The 19818-nt window shown below is 41.2% G+C and overlaps 1 protein-coding gene across 2 annotated transcripts in view; it reads left to right on the top strand.

Moving 5' to 3' along the window:
* Nucleotides 1-18067, top strand: part of MACIR (macrophage immunometabolism regulator) — a 30076-nt gene extending 12009 nt beyond the window's left edge. The window contains exons 1-2 of one of the 2 annotated variants that reach the window (XM_077289912.1): nucleotides 4277-4388; nucleotides 10437-18067. In XM_077289912.1, the coding sequence (XP_077146027.1) occupies nucleotides 4385-4388; nucleotides 10437-11083 (651 nt within the window). In that variant the 5' untranslated portion in view covers nucleotides 4277-4384 and the 3' untranslated portion in view covers nucleotides 11084-18067. Of the gene's footprint in view, nucleotides 1-4276; nucleotides 4389-10436 lie in introns of those variants that run through there. The other variant, XM_077289923.1, reaches the window with a different exon arrangement.
* Nucleotides 18068-19818: the final 1751 nt, after the last annotated feature.

The following is a 19818-nucleotide window of genomic DNA, read 5'->3' on the forward strand; positions in this document are numbered from 1 at the left end:
AGTAGGAGTTGGTGTCCATTTTGGTGGAGTCAGAGGTTCTTACTGACATCCCTGATCTCAACTAAAAGCCAAAATCCTTAGATCAGGAATAGAACAGACATTTATAGGACACTTCATAAATTTCCCAAATTTTTATGAAAAAAATGAATTTGACATCACATCCTGCATTGAACTGCTGAACAATTTATTATATACACTGCTAAAAAAAAATAAAGGGAACACTAAAATCCCACATCCTAGATATCACTGAATTAAATTTTCCAGTTGTAAATCTTTATTCATTACATAGTGGAATGTGTTGAGAGCAATAAAACCTAAAAAATATCAATGTAAATCACAACTAATATCCCACAGACATCTGGAGTTGGAATGATGCTCAAAATCAAAGTGGAAAATGAAGTTACAGGCTGATCCAACTTCAGTGGAAATGCCTCAAGACAAGGAAATGATTCTCAGTAGTGTGTGTGGCCTCCATGTGCCTGTATGACCTCCCTACAATGCCAGGACATGCTCCTGATAAAGGTGGCGGATGGTCTCCTGAGGGATCTCCCAGACCTGGACTAAAGCATCCCCCAACTCCTGGACAGTCTGTGGTGCAACGTGACGTTGGTGGAGCATCCGCCAACTCCTGGACAGTCTGTGGTGCAACGTGACGTTGGTGGAGCATCCGCCAACTCCTGGACAGTGTGTGGTGCAGCGTGACGTTGGTGGATGGTGTGAGATGGATTCAGGTCTGGGAACAGGCGGGCCAGTCCATAGCTTCAATGCCTTTATCTTGCAGGAACTGCTGACACACTCCAGCCACATGAGGTCTGGCATCGTCCTGCATTAGGAGGAACCCAGGGCCAACCGCAACAGCATATAGTCTCACAAGGGGTATGAGGATCTTATCTTGGTACCTAATGGCAGTCAGGTTACCTCTGGCAAGCACATAGAGGGCTGTGCGGCCCTCCAAAGAAATGCCACCCCACACCATTACTGACCCACTGCCAAACCGGTCATGCTGAAGGATGGTGCAGGCAGCAGATTGCTCTCCACGGCATCTCCAGACTGTCACAACTGTCATATGTGCTCAGTGTGAATCTGCTTTCATCTGTGAAGAGCACAGGGCACCAGTGGCGAATTTGCCAATCCTGGTGTTCTGTGGCAAATGCCAAGTGTCCTGCACGGTATTGGGCTGTGAGCACAACCCCCATCTGTGGACATCGGGCACTCAGACCATCCTCATATAGTCGGTTTCTAACCATTTTTGCAGGCACATGCACATTTGAGGCCTGCTGGAGGTCATTTTGCAAGGCTCTGGCAGTGCTCCTCCTGTCCCTCCTTGCACAAAGACTGAGGTAGCGGTCCTGCTTCTGGGTTGTTGCCCTCCTACGGCCCCCTCCACGTCTCCTGGTGTACTGGCCTGTCTCCTGGTAGCTCCTCCAGCCTCTGGACACTACGCTGGCAGACACGGCAAACCTCGCCACAGCTCGCATTGATGTGCCATCCTGGATGAGGTGCACCTGAGCACCTTGTGTGGGTTGTAGAGTCCATCTCATGCTACCACAAGTGTGAAAGCACAACCAACATTCAAAAGTAACCAAAACATCAGCCAGAAAGCATTGGTACTGAGATGTAGTCTGTGGTCACCACCTGCAGAACCACTCCTTTATTGAGTGTGTCTTGATAATTGCCAATAATTTCCATCTGTTGTCTATTCCATTTGCACAACAGTATGTGAAATTGATTGTCAAACAGTGTTGCTTCCTAAGTGAACAGATTTCACACAAGTTTTATTTTTCTGAGCAGTGTATTTTCGGAGTCGGTACATTTTATACTCCACCAAAATGGGCACTGACTCCACAGACCTGATATAGACCTTTCCCGTTTTAGGTCAATTAGGATTACCATAATTATTATTTTCCAAATTCCAGAATAATGAGAGAGAAAATGTTTTAGGCGTTTTTAGGCATTTTTATTACATACTGTAAAGTCAAAAGTTTACAGACATTTCGTTAGTATTTGGTACCATTGCCCTTAAACTGAATGACTTGGGTCAAATGTTTCGGATATCCTTCTACCCTTCTACAAGCTTCTCACAGTAGTTGGTTGGAATTTGGGCCCATTCCTCCTGACAAAACTGGTGTATCTGATCCAGGTTTGTAGATCGCCTTGCTCACATTTGCCTTTTTAGCTTTGCTTATAAATTTTCAATAGGATTGAGACCAGGGCTTTGTGATGGCCACTCCAAAACATTCACTTTGTTATCCTTAAGCCACTTTACCATTTTGGCAGTATGCTTCGGGTCATTGTCAATTTAGAAGACCCATTTCCCCCAAGCTTTAATTTCCTGACTGATGTCTTGAGATGTTGCTTCAGTATTGCCAGATAATCTTCTTTTCTCATGATACCATTTATTTTGTGAAGTGCACTAGTCTGTCCTGCAGCAAAACAATAATAATAATAATTTTATTTCTATAGCGCCAACATATTCCGCAACACTTTACATTTTAGAGGGAACTTGTATGTACAATAGACATTACAGCATAACATTAAACACATACCCATCTCCTTCCTGAGCGGTATGATAGCTGGACATTCCCATGCCATCATTATATGGGCAGTCCAGAGTTGTTTAAAGGCATAGTAATCTTACTGGATGAAAACGTTTGACTTTGCATTAAGTAATAAAAATTCCTTACATCACTTTCTCTCGTTATTCTGGCATTTGGCAAATAATAATTACGGTAATCCTAATTGACCTAAAACGGGAAAGGTTTATGTTATTTCATGACAGGTTTTGAGAAAAACATGCAGATCTTTCTATTTACATAGTGTATGTAAACTTCTAGTTTCAGCTAACAAAAAAAAAAAAGGGAACACTAAAACACCACATCCTAGATATCCCTGAATGAAATATTTCAGTTGTAAATCTTTATTCATTACATAGTGGAACGTGTTGAGAACAATAAAACATAAAAATGATCAATTTAAATCACAAGTAGTATCCCATGGAGGTCTGGATTTGGAATGATACTCAAAATCAAAGTGAAAAATCAAATTACAGGCTGTTCCAACTTCAGTGGAAATACCTCAAGACAAGGAAATGGTGCTCAGTAGCGTGTGACCTTCACGTGCCTGTATGATATCCCTACAACATGCTCCTGATGAGCAGGTTCTCCTGAGGGATCTCCTCCCAGACCTGGATTAAAGCATCAGTCAACTCCTGGACAGTCTGTGGTGCAATGTGGCGTTGGTGGATGGAACGAAACATGATGTCTTGATTGGATTCAGGTCTGGGTTCGGGGAGGCCAGTCCATGACATCAATGCCTTCAACATGCAGGAACTACTGACACACTTCAGCCACATGTGGCCTAGCATTATCATGCATCAGAAGTAACCCAGGGCACAGTTCACCTGCATATGGTTTCATAATGGGTCTGAGGCTTTCATCCCAATACCTAATGGCAGTCAGGGTACCTCTGACTAGCACATGGAGTGCTGTGCTGGTCTCCAAAGAAATGCCTGCCAAGAAGACCATTACTGACAAACTTCCATCCATGTTGGAGGATGTTGCAGGCAGCAGAACGTTCTCCACTGCGTCTCCAGACTGTCACATCTGTCACATGTGCTCAGTGTGAACCTGCTCTCATACATCAAGGATACAGGGCGCCAATGTCGAATCTGCCAATCTTGGTGTTTTTTGGCAAATGCCAATCACCCTGCACGGTGTTAGGCTGTAAGCACAACATCCACTTGTGGACATCAGTCCCTTATACTGTTTCATAACTGGACAAGTTGGTTTCACAGAAGTGTGTTTGACTTGGAGTTACATTGTGTTTGTGCTCCTTCTATATTTTTAAGCAGTTTGTATATACGGTATGTATGTGTATATACACACACACACATATATATATATATATATATATATATATATATATATATATATATATATATATATATTACATTTATTTATATAGCACCATTGATTCCATGGTGCTGTACATGAGAATGTACATACAAACTGCAGTAAGCAGACTTAACAATAACAGACTGATACAGAGGGGAGAGGACCCTGCGTATATATATATACCAGTATATAATTTGATCACACAGAGGCTGTGTAGTGATCACATGACTGTCTTCATGCATAACGGATATAAATAGCTTCTTTAACCCCTTAGCGACAGCCAATACACATTAAAACGGCATCTGTTAGGGGACCTTATTCCCTCATCATCATTTAAAGACAGTGATTGGGAATAAGTGTAAAGCGCTGCGGATGACAGTTGTACATGACAGTTGACATGCTTCGATATCAGCCCTGGATGGTTTTGGAGCCGGTACGGGCCAATTAACCCCTTAGCTACCGCTGTCAATTGCAACAGTTTTATCTAAGTCATGGGTGAGGAATCTTTTTTTCTGCCAAGGGCCATTTGGATATTTATACCATCCTTCGGGGGCCGTACAAACTCCGCCCACGAAGTACATTCTGGCACTGGTTTCAGGAAGTAATCTTTCATTGCATGCCCTTCAGTGTTCAGTAGTGAATAGTGCATGCGTGTGCTAACAGAGCAAGAAAATTAATGAGCTGGTTAATGAGCAAAATACACCTCCCTGTTCAAGAATGCGGTCCCTGAGAATCTGCTCGGGGCCTGATAAAAGGTCATCGAGGGCCGTAAATGGCCCTAGGGCCTGAGGTTCCCCACCCCTGATCTAAGTGGTTAAAAGGGGGTTAAAAGATGCCCTATGGTAGGATCAATTACTGCCCGCTGCAGTGCATGAGACTAAGGGTACCGTTACACTAAACGATTTACCAACGATCACGACCAGCGATACGACCTGGCCGTGATCGTTGGTAAGTCGTTGTGTGGTCGCTGGAGAGCTGTCACACAGACAGCTCTCCAGCGACCAACGATGCCGAAGTCCCCGGGTAACCAGGGTAAACATCGGGTTACTAAGCGCAGGGCCGCGCTTAGTAACCCGATGTTTACCCTGGTTACCAGTGTAAATGTAAAAAAAAAAAAAAACACTACATACTTACATTCCGGTATCTGTCGGGTCCCTCGCTGTCAGCTTCCCGCACTGACTGTGTCAGTGCCGGCCGGCCGTAAAGCACAGCACAGCGGTGACGTCACCGCTGTGCTCTGCTTTTACTTTACGGCCGGCGCTCACAGTCAGTGCGGGAAGCTGACGGCGAGGGACGTGACAGACATCAGAAGGTGAGTATGTAGTGGGTTTTTTTTTTACATTTACAATGGTAACCAGGGTAAACATCGGGTTACTAAGCGCGGCCCTGTGCTTAGTAACCCGATGTTTACCCTGGTTACAAGCGAACACATCGCTGGATCGGTGTCACACACACACCGATCCAGCGATGACAGTGGGTGATCCAGCGACGAAATAAAGTTTCAAACGATCTGCTACGACGTACGATTCTCAGCGGGGTCCCTGATCGCAGTAGCGTGTCAGACACAGCGAGATCGTATGTATATCGCTGGAACGTCACGGATCGTGCCATCGTAGCGACCAAAGTGCCACTGTGAGACGGTACCCTAACAATCAAACTAAAAAATGTTCATGTCCCATGGGGAAAAAGTAGTAAAAGAAAATGTGTAAAAAAGGATGAAACACAAAAAAGCTCCCAAAAAATCACAAAAAGCCACAAAAACACAACATTTGCGTTAAAACAAAAAAAGTACACATAATTGGTATCTGTGCTTTTGGAACAACCTGATATATAAAACTCATGTTTTTTTTAATTCTGTATGGCGAACACCATTAAAAAACAATAACTGAATTGCTAGTTTTTGTTAATTCTGTGTCTGAAAAATCTAAAATAAAAAGCGAACAATACATGTTATGTACCCCAAAATGGTAGCAAAAAATAAGCCCTCAAACATTACTGTTCACCAAACAATAAAAAAAAAGTTACAGTTCTCAGCATTTGGAGACGAAATAACTTTTTTTTATATAAAAAAAAGCATTTTACTCTGTGACAGCCACAAAACATAAAAAACAGATGTAAATCTGGTATTGCTATAATCGCAATGACCCGAAGAATAAAGTCATCTTGTCACTTATACCGCACAGTGAACTTTGCTTAAAGGGAACCTGTCACCCCCAAAATCGAAGATGAGCTAAGCCCACCAGCATCAGGGGCTTATCTACAGCATTCTGGAATGCTGTAGATAAGCCCCCGATGTAACCTGAAAGATGACAAAAAGAGGTTAGATTATACTCACCCAGGGGCGGACGGTCCCGCTGCGGTCTGATGGGAGTCGCGGTCCGGTCCGGGGCCTCCTATCTTCATAGGATGACATCCTCTTGTATTCACGCTGCGGCTCCAACGCAGGCGTACTTTGTCTGCCCTGTTGAGGGCAGAGCAAAGTACTGCAGTGCGCAGGCGCTGGGCCTCTCTGACCTTTCCTCTTCTCATCTTTCAGGATACATCGGGGGCTTATCTACAGCATTACAGAATGCTGTAGATAAGCCCCTGATGCTGGTGGGCTTAGCTCATCTTTGATTTTGGGGGTGACAGGTTCCCTTTAAATAAAAATAAGAAATATTGTTGCACTGTTGTCTATTTGTTCATTCTGCTTCCCAAAAATCAGAATAAGGCTCAGTGCACATTTATTCTGCTCTCTTCGCTGAGTTCTTACGTTGGGGTTTCTTTGTATAAATTCCCCAAAACCGCAATCCAGACATAACCCCAGACATAACCACTCATTTATGATGCAGATGGAGACAGTTTGGACTGGTCTCTGTTCCGGCAATGTACGATCATTTTAGTCATCTTTTTAGCGCACAAGTGTGGACGACCACAGGTCTTTGCACGCCTAAAAAGTTGAATACTACCAGAGCAGATGCCAAGCGGTGTCCAAAGTGTTTCCATCTGCCTCATTATGGTGGGTGGTTCTGTCAGGGGTCTGAATCACATTTTTGGGGGGATAAGTGCTCATAGAATGCAGGAATTATACTTGAAGCGATCAAAAAATGTTATATACCCCAAAATGTTACCAATAAAAAAACTGATTTATCTTGCATAAACCCAGCCCCCATTCAGGTCCATCATCTGTCACTGGAAATGTAGAAGTGTCTACGTTTCTGGTAGAACAAAGACTTAAAAAGCGTCTCTCCAACACCCCCTCAAATATAACCCAAAGAAATCTGCGCTTCCAAATGCCCTCTTACTTCTGAGCCCTGCTATGCCTTAACCACAGTAAGCGGCCAGGTATTTTGCATTGTAGTGGAGACAGCCCAATTAACAATTTACAGGGTCTGGTGTTGCGCCAGAAGCACAAGCTGGGCATAATGTATGGGATCACTACAATGTATGGGGACACAATGTATGGGTACTAGACTGCCAGATTTGCAAAATGCTAATAAATAAACAATAGTCCAGAGGGCGCTGCACAAATAACTGAAACCAATTGCAGCAAATATAAGGATGAAAACCACTCAGTTCATCCGTAGAATAAACAATATAGAAATAAATATAAAAATATTTGCGCTAAAAATTCCAGTAAAATAAAATGAAATTAATTAGGTACATAACACCGTATAGAACTTAAAAAAATCCTGCCATAGGTGCAGAAAAAGTATTACCTCCGTCTTTAGTGCTGTATATGGGTGATGTCTCCTGAATCCTAGAAGGTCCTCCAAAGGGCGTCGGTTTGATCTCACGTCACAGTTCAAATGAGTGTCCCAAGGAGGGATGAATAATAAGGTGCTGGGCAACTAGAAAAACTAAAGTGTGGGGGGCGCCGTCCTGGCCGGTGACAGGCGTACCTCCCAAGCAAAGAGAAAAATCTGCCGTGCACAGGCAATACAGGCTCTGTCCTCGGATAGAGGCGGCAGGGCGCAGCCTGGCTGCAGGACCTTGCGTGACGTCACTGACACGTGATGGATCACGTGACCGGCTACGGAAAGCACACCACACCACTTTTCCAACGCGTTTCGGAATCTCTGATTCCTTCTTCAGGGAAGTTGCCCAGCACCTTATTATTCATCCCTCCTTGGGACACTCATTTGAACTGTGACGTGAGATCAAACCGACGCCCTTTGGAGGACCTTCTAGGATTCAGGAGACATCACCCATATACAGCACTAAAGACAGAGGTAATACTTTTTCTGCACCTATGGCAGGATTTTTTTAAGTTCTATACGGTGTTATGTCCCTATTCATTTCATTTTATTTTACTGGAATTTTTAGCGCAAATATTTTTATATTTATATCGAGATTTGCAAAATGGTTGCTGCAGCCATAGACAAATTCATTGAGAGATGCAATTTCTACAATGGAGTCACTTTTGGGTTTCATCTGCTGTTCGGGCTCCTTAGGGGCTGCGTAAATGTTGCTGGCAAACTATTCTAGCAAAATCTGTGCTCCAAATGCCAAATAGCGCTTCTTCCTTGATTTGAATAGGAGGTGGATGTGCAGTACCCAACTACAGCCACTACCTGTAGTCTGAGCAGCCCCGCAATTGAACATTTACGGAAACCGACACCGAGAACAGCTGATCAGCGGAGTGCTGGGTGTTGGACCCCACCGATCAGACATTGATGACCTATGCTATGGATAGGACATCAATGATAAAGTAGTGGACAACCTCTTTAAGGTTAAAATTGGCTCGATCACTAAGGGGATAAGTATCATACTTGCTGTGTAGATCTCAGTGTTTTAGTGGCTGTGAAAAACTGTTTTATTTCATACACACATAAGGATGCTTCAGTGCACCCTTGTGTGGTCAAGGTTTCCATTCTGCACATTCTCCTAATCCTGATTGACATTACTATCTTGCTGAGAGCGAGCGCTACCTGAGCCCTGAACATAGCCAGCGGAGTTTGTATCTGCACTGTGGGTGCACCGCTAGTGTTCTGCAGTGTCTGTGTGGGCCATGGATTGAATTCAGGTAGCAGCAGCGCCTACTCTGCAAGCGAATGCTGTCAATCAGGATAAGGAAACTGCTCAGAATGCAAATTGAGAGGGTGTAACGGTGCACTGAAGGCTTTTAGTTACGTATAAAATAGCGCCTTTTCACAGCCACTTAAACAGTGAAATCTACACTGTTTTTTATAGGAACTAAGGCTACTTTCACACTAACATTTTTTGCAATCCGTCGTTTAGGGCAAAAAACGGATCCTGCAAATGTGCTCGCAGGATGCTTTTTTTGCCCATAAGCTTGTATTAGCAACGGATCGCGACGGATTGCCACACGTCGCGTCCGTCGTGCGACAGATCCGTCGTGTTTTGGCGGACCGTCGTCACAAAAAAAGTTCAATGTAACTTTTTTTGTCCGTCGCGTCCGCCCCGGACTGCAGAACGGGCAGCGGATGCGTCGAAAAACTGCATCCGCTGCCCACGTCGTGCAAAAAGTTCACAACTTCCGTCGGTACGTCGGCCCCACGCATTGTGACGGACCTGTACCGTGTGACGGAAGTGTGAAAGAGGCCTAAGCCCCTATATTACTGTATAAGTAGTTTTGTTTTCCTTTTCTTGGTTAACACACCTGCTTTAAATGTTTTGTCTTCGTTTTCATCATTTATTTGATCTTTCTGAAAGGCACGGTGAACGGACCTGTTTGCATGCCCATGTTCTGAGCACACATGTTAGCATGTTGCAGCCATAGAAACCGCCCACGGCTGCCACCTCCACATTGTTTGTCTGCGCACCTACCAGAGGAGTTTACCGTGAAACTATTGTCTTTTCTGAAAAAGGATAGTGTGCTTGTTTTTCAGGAAATTTTTTTAGTTCTGCATATTTATTGCTGTGTCATAATGTCTTGAAGATTCAGATTAAGCTTGATAATGCACAATAGTAATTATTACAATTGTATCATTAAGAATTTTTATTAAAAACTTAGTTACATATTTTGTGCCTCTCAAAAATCTGAGGCAGGGTCCTTCATTTGTTAACGCAGCATGCCCACCATTATTCGAGAGACCTTGGTTATAGGCTGCAGTTTGGATGGCCCTACGTCTCACCTGGGCAATATGTAAATGACCACCATTTGACACAGCACGTCTCTTACATCTGCATAGGTGAATTATAGAAAGTGAACTTACAAGGCCAGAAGTCAAACCTCTACCCATTATTTGTTGATGGAATATAAGTTTTAAACTGTCAGTTTTAAAGGGGGTTGCGTATAGTTATGGGAGGCTTTGGTGGCATAGGGTGAAGCCTTCTGCTCCCTAGAACAAAGTGGCCAGAGGGATTTGAAGCATTGTACTACTTTATCTCTTGTGTATGCTTGGCTTTTTCTGCACTCTGGCTGGATGGTCAGAAAATGAAGCTGAACTAGCAATGGGTGGCCACCAGGAAATTTGTGATTGAGGAGGTTTGCCTGCTGTGACCCTACAATTTGCTATGACTTCTTTAGTGGGAAATGCAGATAAATCAAAGATTTTGCGAATTTAACATTGTATAACCTATATTCTTCTCTAATTTTAGGATCTATTGGAAACGCCAAAATGGAAGTAGATATTAAAGGAGATAAGAGGACTAGCATTTCTTCTATACCTCTTTCTAGCTCTATAGAAAGGAATTCTCCATTAAAGGTAGAAACTGAGAAACCCCGCTGTTCTAGTACACCATGCTCCCCAATTCGTAGGACCGTGTCAGGATATCAGATACTTCACATGGATTCCAATTATTTAGTTGGGTTTACCACTGGAGAAGAGCTTCTGAAGCTAGCACACAAGTGTGCAGCAACCGAAGAGAATTCTACTGAAGCCATACCATCTTTTCGTTCCAAGCAGCATGATTCTGGACTTTCGCGCTCTTCTCGAATATACAAAGCTAAAGGGCGTCATTATCAACCATATGAAATTCCTGCCATAAATGGAAGGAGACGAAGGCGAATGCCAAGCTCAGGAGATAAGTGCAATAAAGTTATTCCATACGAGTCTTACAAGGCTGTCCATGGTCCTTTACCACTTTGTCTTCTTAAGGGCAAGAGGATACATTCAAAGTCCCTGGACTACCTCAACCTAGATAAGATGAACATCAAGGAGTCCCCAGACACAGAAGTGTTGCAGTACCAACTCCAGCATCTTACTCTGAGGGGCGATCGCGTTTTTGCAAGAAACAATACTTGAAGAGGAAAAATTCTGATTTAATTTGCACCTTTCTTGTAGCACATCTGAAAACCACCTTGAGGAACATCTGTGCTACACAATTTAGTGGATGTGTTGTCTAGGTAGCGTCTGCAGATAGGTTGTCAAGTCCTACCATATGACATCAAGCGTCTTACTGAAGCTCTTGGTTTGCCAGTTTGTTGAGGTGCATTGGTTTTAAAGCCATTTCTTTCTTCAAGGAGCGAGACTTTGAATGTGGAATTACAGTGGATTAGGATTAGGTAGCGGAATCATTTTTGATTGAAGAACTTTTTGAAAAGTTTTAACTGAATTTAAGATGAAGGATTTTGCGGATTTTTCACTAAAATATGTTGTGGTTAATAAGGTTTAGATTAATCAATGACTGAACTTAAGATACATGTGCATAAATAAGTTATGATTTAAATGCTGAAAATACCCTTGAGTACTTGTTTTGATGTTTACTTGCTGAATGTTTTAAGATTAATATATACTGTAGTAGTTTTAATATGAGTGATTATATAGATCGCAATCATGTCCTTTCTTACCATTCATTCTTCAGAAACTTAAATCTACCATCTATGGATTGCTTTCCTAAGAAGCCGACATTTCCATGTTTTTCATGAATTTTGAATCTACTTTCCTCTTGCGTTTACTTTGTAGGATTAAGCAATATATATATGTATTTTAATTATACACTTGTCAGTGCTTGGGAATACTACTGAAATGTGCAGTGTGCTGGCTGCTATGATGGAAATATCTGTACAGATGGATAGCGTTGATGCGAGATAAACAACTTGGTGTGTAATGTCATGCGATACACCATATTGTCTATGTCACTGCTGAACAAAGTCAGAATATCTAGTCCCATATTAGGTCCATTAATGGGAAAATGGTAAAAAATAAAAAATCTTATATTTCTAGCCTTTAACAATTCACCTATGTAAAATTGTTTGGAGATGATGCCAATTAAAACATTGTGGGGGTCTTCACATACGTGGGTATGCCGCACTCTTGTTTGCTACTGATTCTCGCTCTCAAACCCTTGTGTAGAAATACGTCTTTGTTTTAGATGTGACCATGGTCAATTCTTTTGCTATTGTGTTTTATTTGACTCTTTAAGTGTTAGATATTCAGTAATGGCACATGACTACACGGACTTCGTCACATATTTGACTATGGAAATGATTACAAAGTCTCTAGGTTCACAGTTTACTTTACATGCACCAGTTGACAATAATGATGCTAATTACGTTATTACACTTTTTTGCTTTTCATACCTTTTTTTGCTTTATGTACCCCAGTTCCGGATGTGCACATCTCCGCATGTGTAGTCACAATTCTCCAACTTCCTCTTTAGCCACGGACTACAAACTGCAGCTTTGGTATTGACACTGCAACTAATGAAAAGGCAGTTTGTATTTTGTGCCTGAAATCAATTTAGGCAGTGCATGTGTGTGTTTGCTGCTGACAAAAGTTAAGATCATGATGATAGAGAGCTTTATAGTACTCCATAAAGGGGTTATCCCATAATAAATTCCATTAGATGTACAATTTGTGCGATTATATTTGCATGCCCCATTCCATCGGCCACAAGAATGATCTGGAGAGGGAGAAGCTCCTCTTACCTACTAATGACTGTGGTTCCTCTTGTGGAGCAAAGTCATTGTTGTGGTGTGACGCACATGCGATGATTCCCCGGGCCAGCTAATTAAAGAAAGAGCCATATACACCGTTGGGTAAGAGGCTGCACCCCTTCTCCCATTCCAGAGGCCACAGAACTCTGTCGTGGTCCCATGGAGTGGGACATGTGAATTGATTCTCACCATCTCTAATTAGGATCTTACTTAACATTTCAAACAATTGTTTTTTCTAAATCAACTTTAAATTCTCCTGAGCTGAAATAATTCACATTGATGTCACTGGTAATACCTCCCTAATGTTTCAGCTTCTTCCGAAGAGTGTGTCCACCACCTCCATCGGACACCAGTGGACAATCTCTCATCTCCAGACTCAGTGCTTCACATTGATCTATCTTCTTTCTACCTATGTTTATTTTCTTCTTGTCACAGGAAAAAACGGAACTTGTCCCATGCCATTCTCCGCTTCTGACATTGTCTATGTGTCACCTAAATACAAAGTAAAGAGATAACAGGATCCTGTGATTTCTTGCTGTTAACCTGTGCTCAAAACATTAAAGGACAATTGCAGGAGCGAGAAGTTAACTTGTCATAAAAAGATTGAAACAGTTTCAACCTCATTAACTTTAGAATGTTTAGTTGTTTTCTTGACTATACATTTAGTTCTTACATGGTTCGTGGGATCTGCTTTATAATATCCTGCCTGTGTATGAAAAAAATACAAATTATACTGAATGTTTTCCAACAAAATACACTTCAATCTGATCAGATTAACATTTAGTATAACTTGTATTTTTTTCATTGATATCCCTGGTGTTTGCAAGTATATGAGTCCAGTGGGTGGTCCCACTCAATGATAGATTTCCCTGGATGACTGTGTATGTAGATATAGCTGTCACTCACTAGTAGGACCGACCACTGGACTCATACCTATAAAAAACAGGAATTTAAATGAATAAAATACAAGTTATACTGAATCATTTCCAACAAACCTATATATCATTCTGCTCATCTCCTTCTCGATACCATGCTGTCCACTGATTGGACTTCTTGTACAATATGACAGTAATTTTTCATCATATTATTTACTGCATTGGCTGATTTTTTTAAACCTTCATTTTAATTCACTCTTCAGAGGCGTGAAGGAATTACTGCAGAGTGCCATTGGTATGTAAAAATGTTTTCCTAATGTTCCGATAAACTCTTTAGATATGATCCAAGGCTACTTCTGGTTGGGAATGCTTTGATTGCAATAACTTGTTAACTGTGAATGTATTATCATATATATATATATATATATATATATATATATATATATATATATATATATATGTATATATATATATATATATATATATATACATACACTACATCTGCATAATAGACAGTAAGTAGACCTTGGCACAATGAAATCATGGGTTGGCCACTATATCTTTATTTAAACAAATGTGTTTGAGACATGATTGTGTGACACTTACAAATATATGTATCAGAGGTTCTCCTCCTTGTTAGTGCCAGTTTCCTCACAGACTACACAGGCTATTCTGTCAACAAAATGGGTGCACATGGGAAACTTGTTTTTCAACGGGAGGATTTAGTTGAACAGGTCTGGTCACACGTTCCTCCACCAGCAGCCAAATTATGGACAGTAGAGCTGTGAAATCTGAGGAAAGCAGCACTAATCAGGAGGAGAACCTATAATACTTGTCACACCCACAGGTGGCGCATGTGGTTTGAGGACCCACTGTGCCACAGGGCCACGCCTGCCTAGGAAGGGGCATAGCTAAGCAGCTGCCTGGTGATCACTGGAGCACCCAATGGTGGAGAAAGGTTTGGCTGCAGGTTCCACTTCTAGACCGTCCCTGGTACTGCAGCTGCTGCAGACTGGACTGATTCGGAGACTAGTTTTAGCAGTCTAGATGCACAGAATATTTGGAGGCGCACACAGACACTCGGGTCTCTGATACTGTTACTGGCACCGGCCGCACATGGACCGAGAGATGAGGTTTTTAGGCCCTAGTCGCACTCGGATGTGGGATGAAGTTCAGAGACTTCAGGTTCAAGACTGGTCACAAACTGATCGGGAGACAAAGTTCAAGCACTGGCCGCATTAAGACCAGAGACTTCAGGGTCCGGACTGGTCACACATGGACTGGGGTACAAGATTCAGGACCGGGCCACATTAGGGCCAGGGGCTTCAGGTTCGGGACACTGGTCATAAAGGGATCTGGGACCAGGTATTCGGGTTCGGGACCAGGGAACCTCACAACTGCACCAGTAGAACACCACACTAACTAATGACTAAATGTGTTGCTGGGCATCTCCCTCTTGGGGAGGGTGACTTTTAAATGATGCATCCCAGCTATTGGCTGGGACCCATCTTGCAGATGTACTGTGTTACCAAATACCTTCCAGCTACTAGATGAGGACATTTATTACGTGCACGTTCTGGCCCTTTTAGAGCAGGGGGAGCACTGTTGCAAACTGCAGCGCGCACATTATAAGAAAGCAGGGAACATGCCTCGAGGCTGGGGCTGTGAGTATGCCGACGTCCCTGCATGGAGGGGAAGAAGAACCAAGCAGCGGTGCTGGCAGTAACGTTATAATACTTAAAGATTAGTAATACCGCAAAATGATGCCCTCAGGACAATAAAGTGGAGAAACACCTCAATTTGATACTTGAATGATGAACTCGCCATATTGAACTTGTCCTATGTTTTGGCTGTGTGTTTTAAAGCCCGACGAGCAGAGTAGTTGTTGCATAGTTTTCTAAAAAAAAAGATTAAATATTGGTCTAATTATTATTATTGGTGTAAATCTTTACTCCCTGTATCATCTGTGTGGCATAGACTGCACAGTTCCATAGGTTCTACCAATATGTACGCAGTTGAAAGCTCAGATAGGTTTCTGTGGAGTGTAGTTGACATTTCCCATAATGTCTTGTGGACTATTATTAAGTCTGTTCATGCTACCATCATGCCATATGCTGATAGCTATGGATCCCACAGATGCGTGGCATTGTGTGTTGTGGCCCTTTCCAAATTACCACTAGGGAGTTGTGTATTCCACATGAGATGGATGTAGCTCATTGTAAGAGTAATGGATGTTATCATTACCGAGCATACATCAGTGCAAAAATGTCAAGTACATTTAGAAAGAATTCCAAGAGTTCATGTGAAAATATCAATAGACCAGGTCCAATGAAAGTACAAGGGGTTACTAGTCAGCACTGTAAATCTGTACTTTTGGGGAGTCACTCATGCTACATGTCTGCTAGGGTTAGGGTACATTCACATCACGGACTTTCCAATTCTCTTTCCAGTGTATTCAGAGCTGACCCTCGGGTTATTGCTGCAGATGAATTGGCCCCATTCAATGACACCAATCTGCATGTAGCAATCTGACACAGATCACGCTACCGATCTGCAGCCAAAATATAGACGGCGGTGTACCCGGTAATGTAGATTTACCAAAATTGAAAAAAAAAGAAGACAGAAAACACATTGAAATATATGTGAAATTGCCACACCATTACAGTTTCAGCAAAAAATGTTCTCCTGTTGTAATAAAAAGTTATATTGTTTTCTAATATTCTTTCTCTGTTATTCCTCTTAAAATCCCTGCTTGAAGTCATGTGACGGGAACTTTCATTGCTTACATCCAATTAACAAAAATCCGTCCTTGTCATTTAATTGACACTTAGGCCCCAATTCATCAAAATCGGCATTGTTCCTGCCAGTCTTGATGAGTAGGCATTTCTAGAGTCCTGTGCCTAGCAACAACTTTTACTCCACAACTCGTGATGCACTAGATGGTTGGCATTGCCACACATCATATCGAAACTGTCAAAAGTTACAACATTTTTGTGTTTCATAAAAATGTTGCAAATGTTTTATTATCTGGCATAAACATTTTGGTGAATATGAGCCATAGTGCATAGTTGGACTTGTTACCGGTTCTGACAACTGGCCTGCCATGGTTCAGACATGATGGGTATTAGTGGCACTCTAGTTAGGCTAATCATTTGTACTTAGCGGCTCCAGTCTGTGATTTTCTAGATCCAGCTAGGGTGCATTTTTTTGAAGACTATCGGTAAAATATTACCTTAAACTTATCTTTGTTGATCATCAGCAGAACTAATACTATAGGAGGTTCTGATGTGCAGCCGTCCTTCGTTCTTTTAAAAAAGGAGGTTCTTCAGCAGCTTCAGTATGTACATTACCGATCTGTGCCACCGTTGTTAAAGAAAATAATATACAAACCTCAGATGCTTTGTAACTTTTTTTTAAAGATTCACGTCATTTGCATTAATCAGTCAGTGGTTGACAGGAGTAGTGGAGTTCAAACAGAGGTTCTTCAACATTTGAGGTGTCTTGAAAGAAAATGTACCACCTATTCTAAATTATAAGATTATTAAAAGTCATCTGAGAGGGCCATGACATGTAAAACCAGTAGGAAAGTAGCAGACAACCCAAGATTTAGTGCATCTGTTTGTCTATGGTATTACTTTTCATTTTGGGCATTGCTGTTTAACAAGAAGATAACCTCTAGTACGGGTGCGTTGTTAAGTCTTAAGTTTATTCATGGCTAAAGAAAACCTTGTAGTCTTCAAAAAAATGTCTTTAAAGATAATGATTAATTAGAAAATAACAAATCTGAAACTGATATTTTCTGTTTTCTTCAAGTCACTTTTAAGCTTTGCTGTGTAGACTGGGGCAGAGTCCACAAAGCCATGGAGTTTAATGGCAGATTAATGTTTGTCTCTACTAATGGAGACATTCATTTCATAACGTTACCATCAACATACGTTCCCTTTAACGTTTCTTAGATGTTCGGCATTGTGTGAAGGGTATACTTTTTTCCTTCTATCTGAGGTTAAGTGCTTATGGGAATAATTTTTTCTTTATATCTACAAGAGGTCACTGCTGAATTTTCTAATAGTAAAAGCTTCAATGTTTGAGCACTATACAGTATGAGATTGTTTCGCATTGCAGTCCCAGCGTACAGATTTCTCCTCTTGCCACTCGACCTGATAAGTGCTGACATACTGGTATATTTGTATTTCTGCAGAGGAACTTGTAAATGATCCAAGTGTTGGTGCAATATATTATTCATTGACTGTGGCTATTTCAGGAAATCCAAAGGCATTGTTATACACGTTTGGGTTTGGTTACTCGTGACATTGGACATCATTAAAGCTCATGTATGATTTAAAACGCAATGCATCTTTTATATTTTATTGTATTGGTGAACGATTCACATTGATTTGTGTTCATTAAGGCAAAGCAAAAGCCAAATGTAAAAGAAAATAAATAATACAAGAATAAAAGTTTTTCTATTCACTGAAGTTGAGAATGTCTCTTGTATTCATTTAATACTTTGAAGGTGTCATAGAATACTTGTCACTGCCTCTTCCCTTTCCAGTCCTGTTGTGTTCATCATGGTCATCCTCGCTGATTGCTCTGTTAGAAGTAGCCGGCTTTTGCTTTGATCATGAGGCTAATCACTGATGATCCACCTGTAATTGACTTTCATAATGATGGTTTATGTCTATGAATCAGATGATTATTTGAGAATACTTTTAAATTTCATAAATCACATATTATAAGAGTAGTACTTACTCTAATATCTGAAATTTGACAGGACAGGAGGCAAAATTCACATGGACATAGTAAAGTAATGCTACAGTCCATCAAAACAATAAGGACCTGGTTGCATTGATGCCTGTTTTTTTTGTTGAGTTTTTGAAACATTTTTTTTTCCATTTAAACCAAATTTATTTCTCCATTTGTGTCTTTTTAAAGCCTATTTTATGTGTTCACACATCTAGGTTTTTTTTTGTATTCGTTTTCAGTATGGTCGGTGTTTATGGTTTTCAGATGTTTTCCCCTTATTCATCATTTTCAATTTTTAAAAAAGTACACCAGAAATTTGTACGCAATATTTATGACATTTAACAAAATGAGGCAAAAAAGTTCCAAAGACTGAAAAAACGACAATTTTTTTATTTACTTTACGCAAAATTCATGAACCACGTACCTCATGCTGAAGATTTTTTATAGGCATTCCCCAGCTCACTCCGAAATCTATCCCTCCTTGCATGCAGATGGCGCACAGGACACTGCCCGGGTATGTGAAACAAATTCAACAATTGCACAAATCCATCTTCACCGCTCAAATAAGATAAAATCCAAGAGTTTATTGATCTTTATACATGGAAACTTCATGACATTCACAGGATACAGAAAACTATGAAGATCTTGCCAAGTTGTGATGCTGGATTTGTGGAACTGATGTTGATGAATTTGGTGCAAAAACATCAGCAAATAATACAAGACAAAAAAAGAAGTGACTTAGACTCCTCCTCGCCAATGATGAATAGGGACCCGCCTATGATGAATAGGGAGCTATGATCCTATGTTCACAAGGTCTATTGATACTTATGGGATAATCCATAAGAGAAAAGGGTGGACCCATAAACCCTGTTTTGCCAAGAAAATGGCCAAATACTTTATTGATGAGTATTGTAGTCTTCTCACTTTTTCAGTTGCCCTGCACACATTTATGATGTATCCTACTGCTATAATTTAAATAGCATTGATAATAATACCCCTTTAAATTTTTGACAAGCTGAAGCACAAATGTGATATACAGGTGCTTCTCACAAAATTAGAATATCATTAAGAAGCTAATTTATTTCAGTTCTTCAATACACAAAGTGAAACTCATTATATAGAGTCATTACAAACAATTTCAAGCGTTTATTTCTGTTAATGTTGATAATGGCTTACAGCCAATGAAAACTCAAGTCATCTCAGTAAATTTGAATAATTAAAAAACACCTGCAAAGTCTTCCTAAGCGTTTAAAAAGGTCCCTTAGTCTTTTTCAATGGGCTCCACAATCATGGGGAAGACTGCTGCTAGAAGGCAGTCATTGACAACACTCCACTAGGAGGGTGAGCCACAAAAGGTCATTACTAAAGAAGCTGGCTGTTCACAGAGTGCTGTATCCAAACATATTAATGGAAAGTTGAATGGAAGGAAAAAGTGTGGTAGAAAAAGGTGCACAAGCAACTGGGATAACCACAGCCTTGAAAG

Source organism: Ranitomeya variabilis, chromosome 1 (genome assembly GCF_051348905.1).
Source record: "Ranitomeya variabilis isolate aRanVar5 chromosome 1, aRanVar5.hap1, whole genome shotgun sequence".
NCBI classification, from domain to species: Eukaryota; Metazoa; Chordata; class Amphibia; order Anura; family Dendrobatidae; genus Ranitomeya; species Ranitomeya variabilis.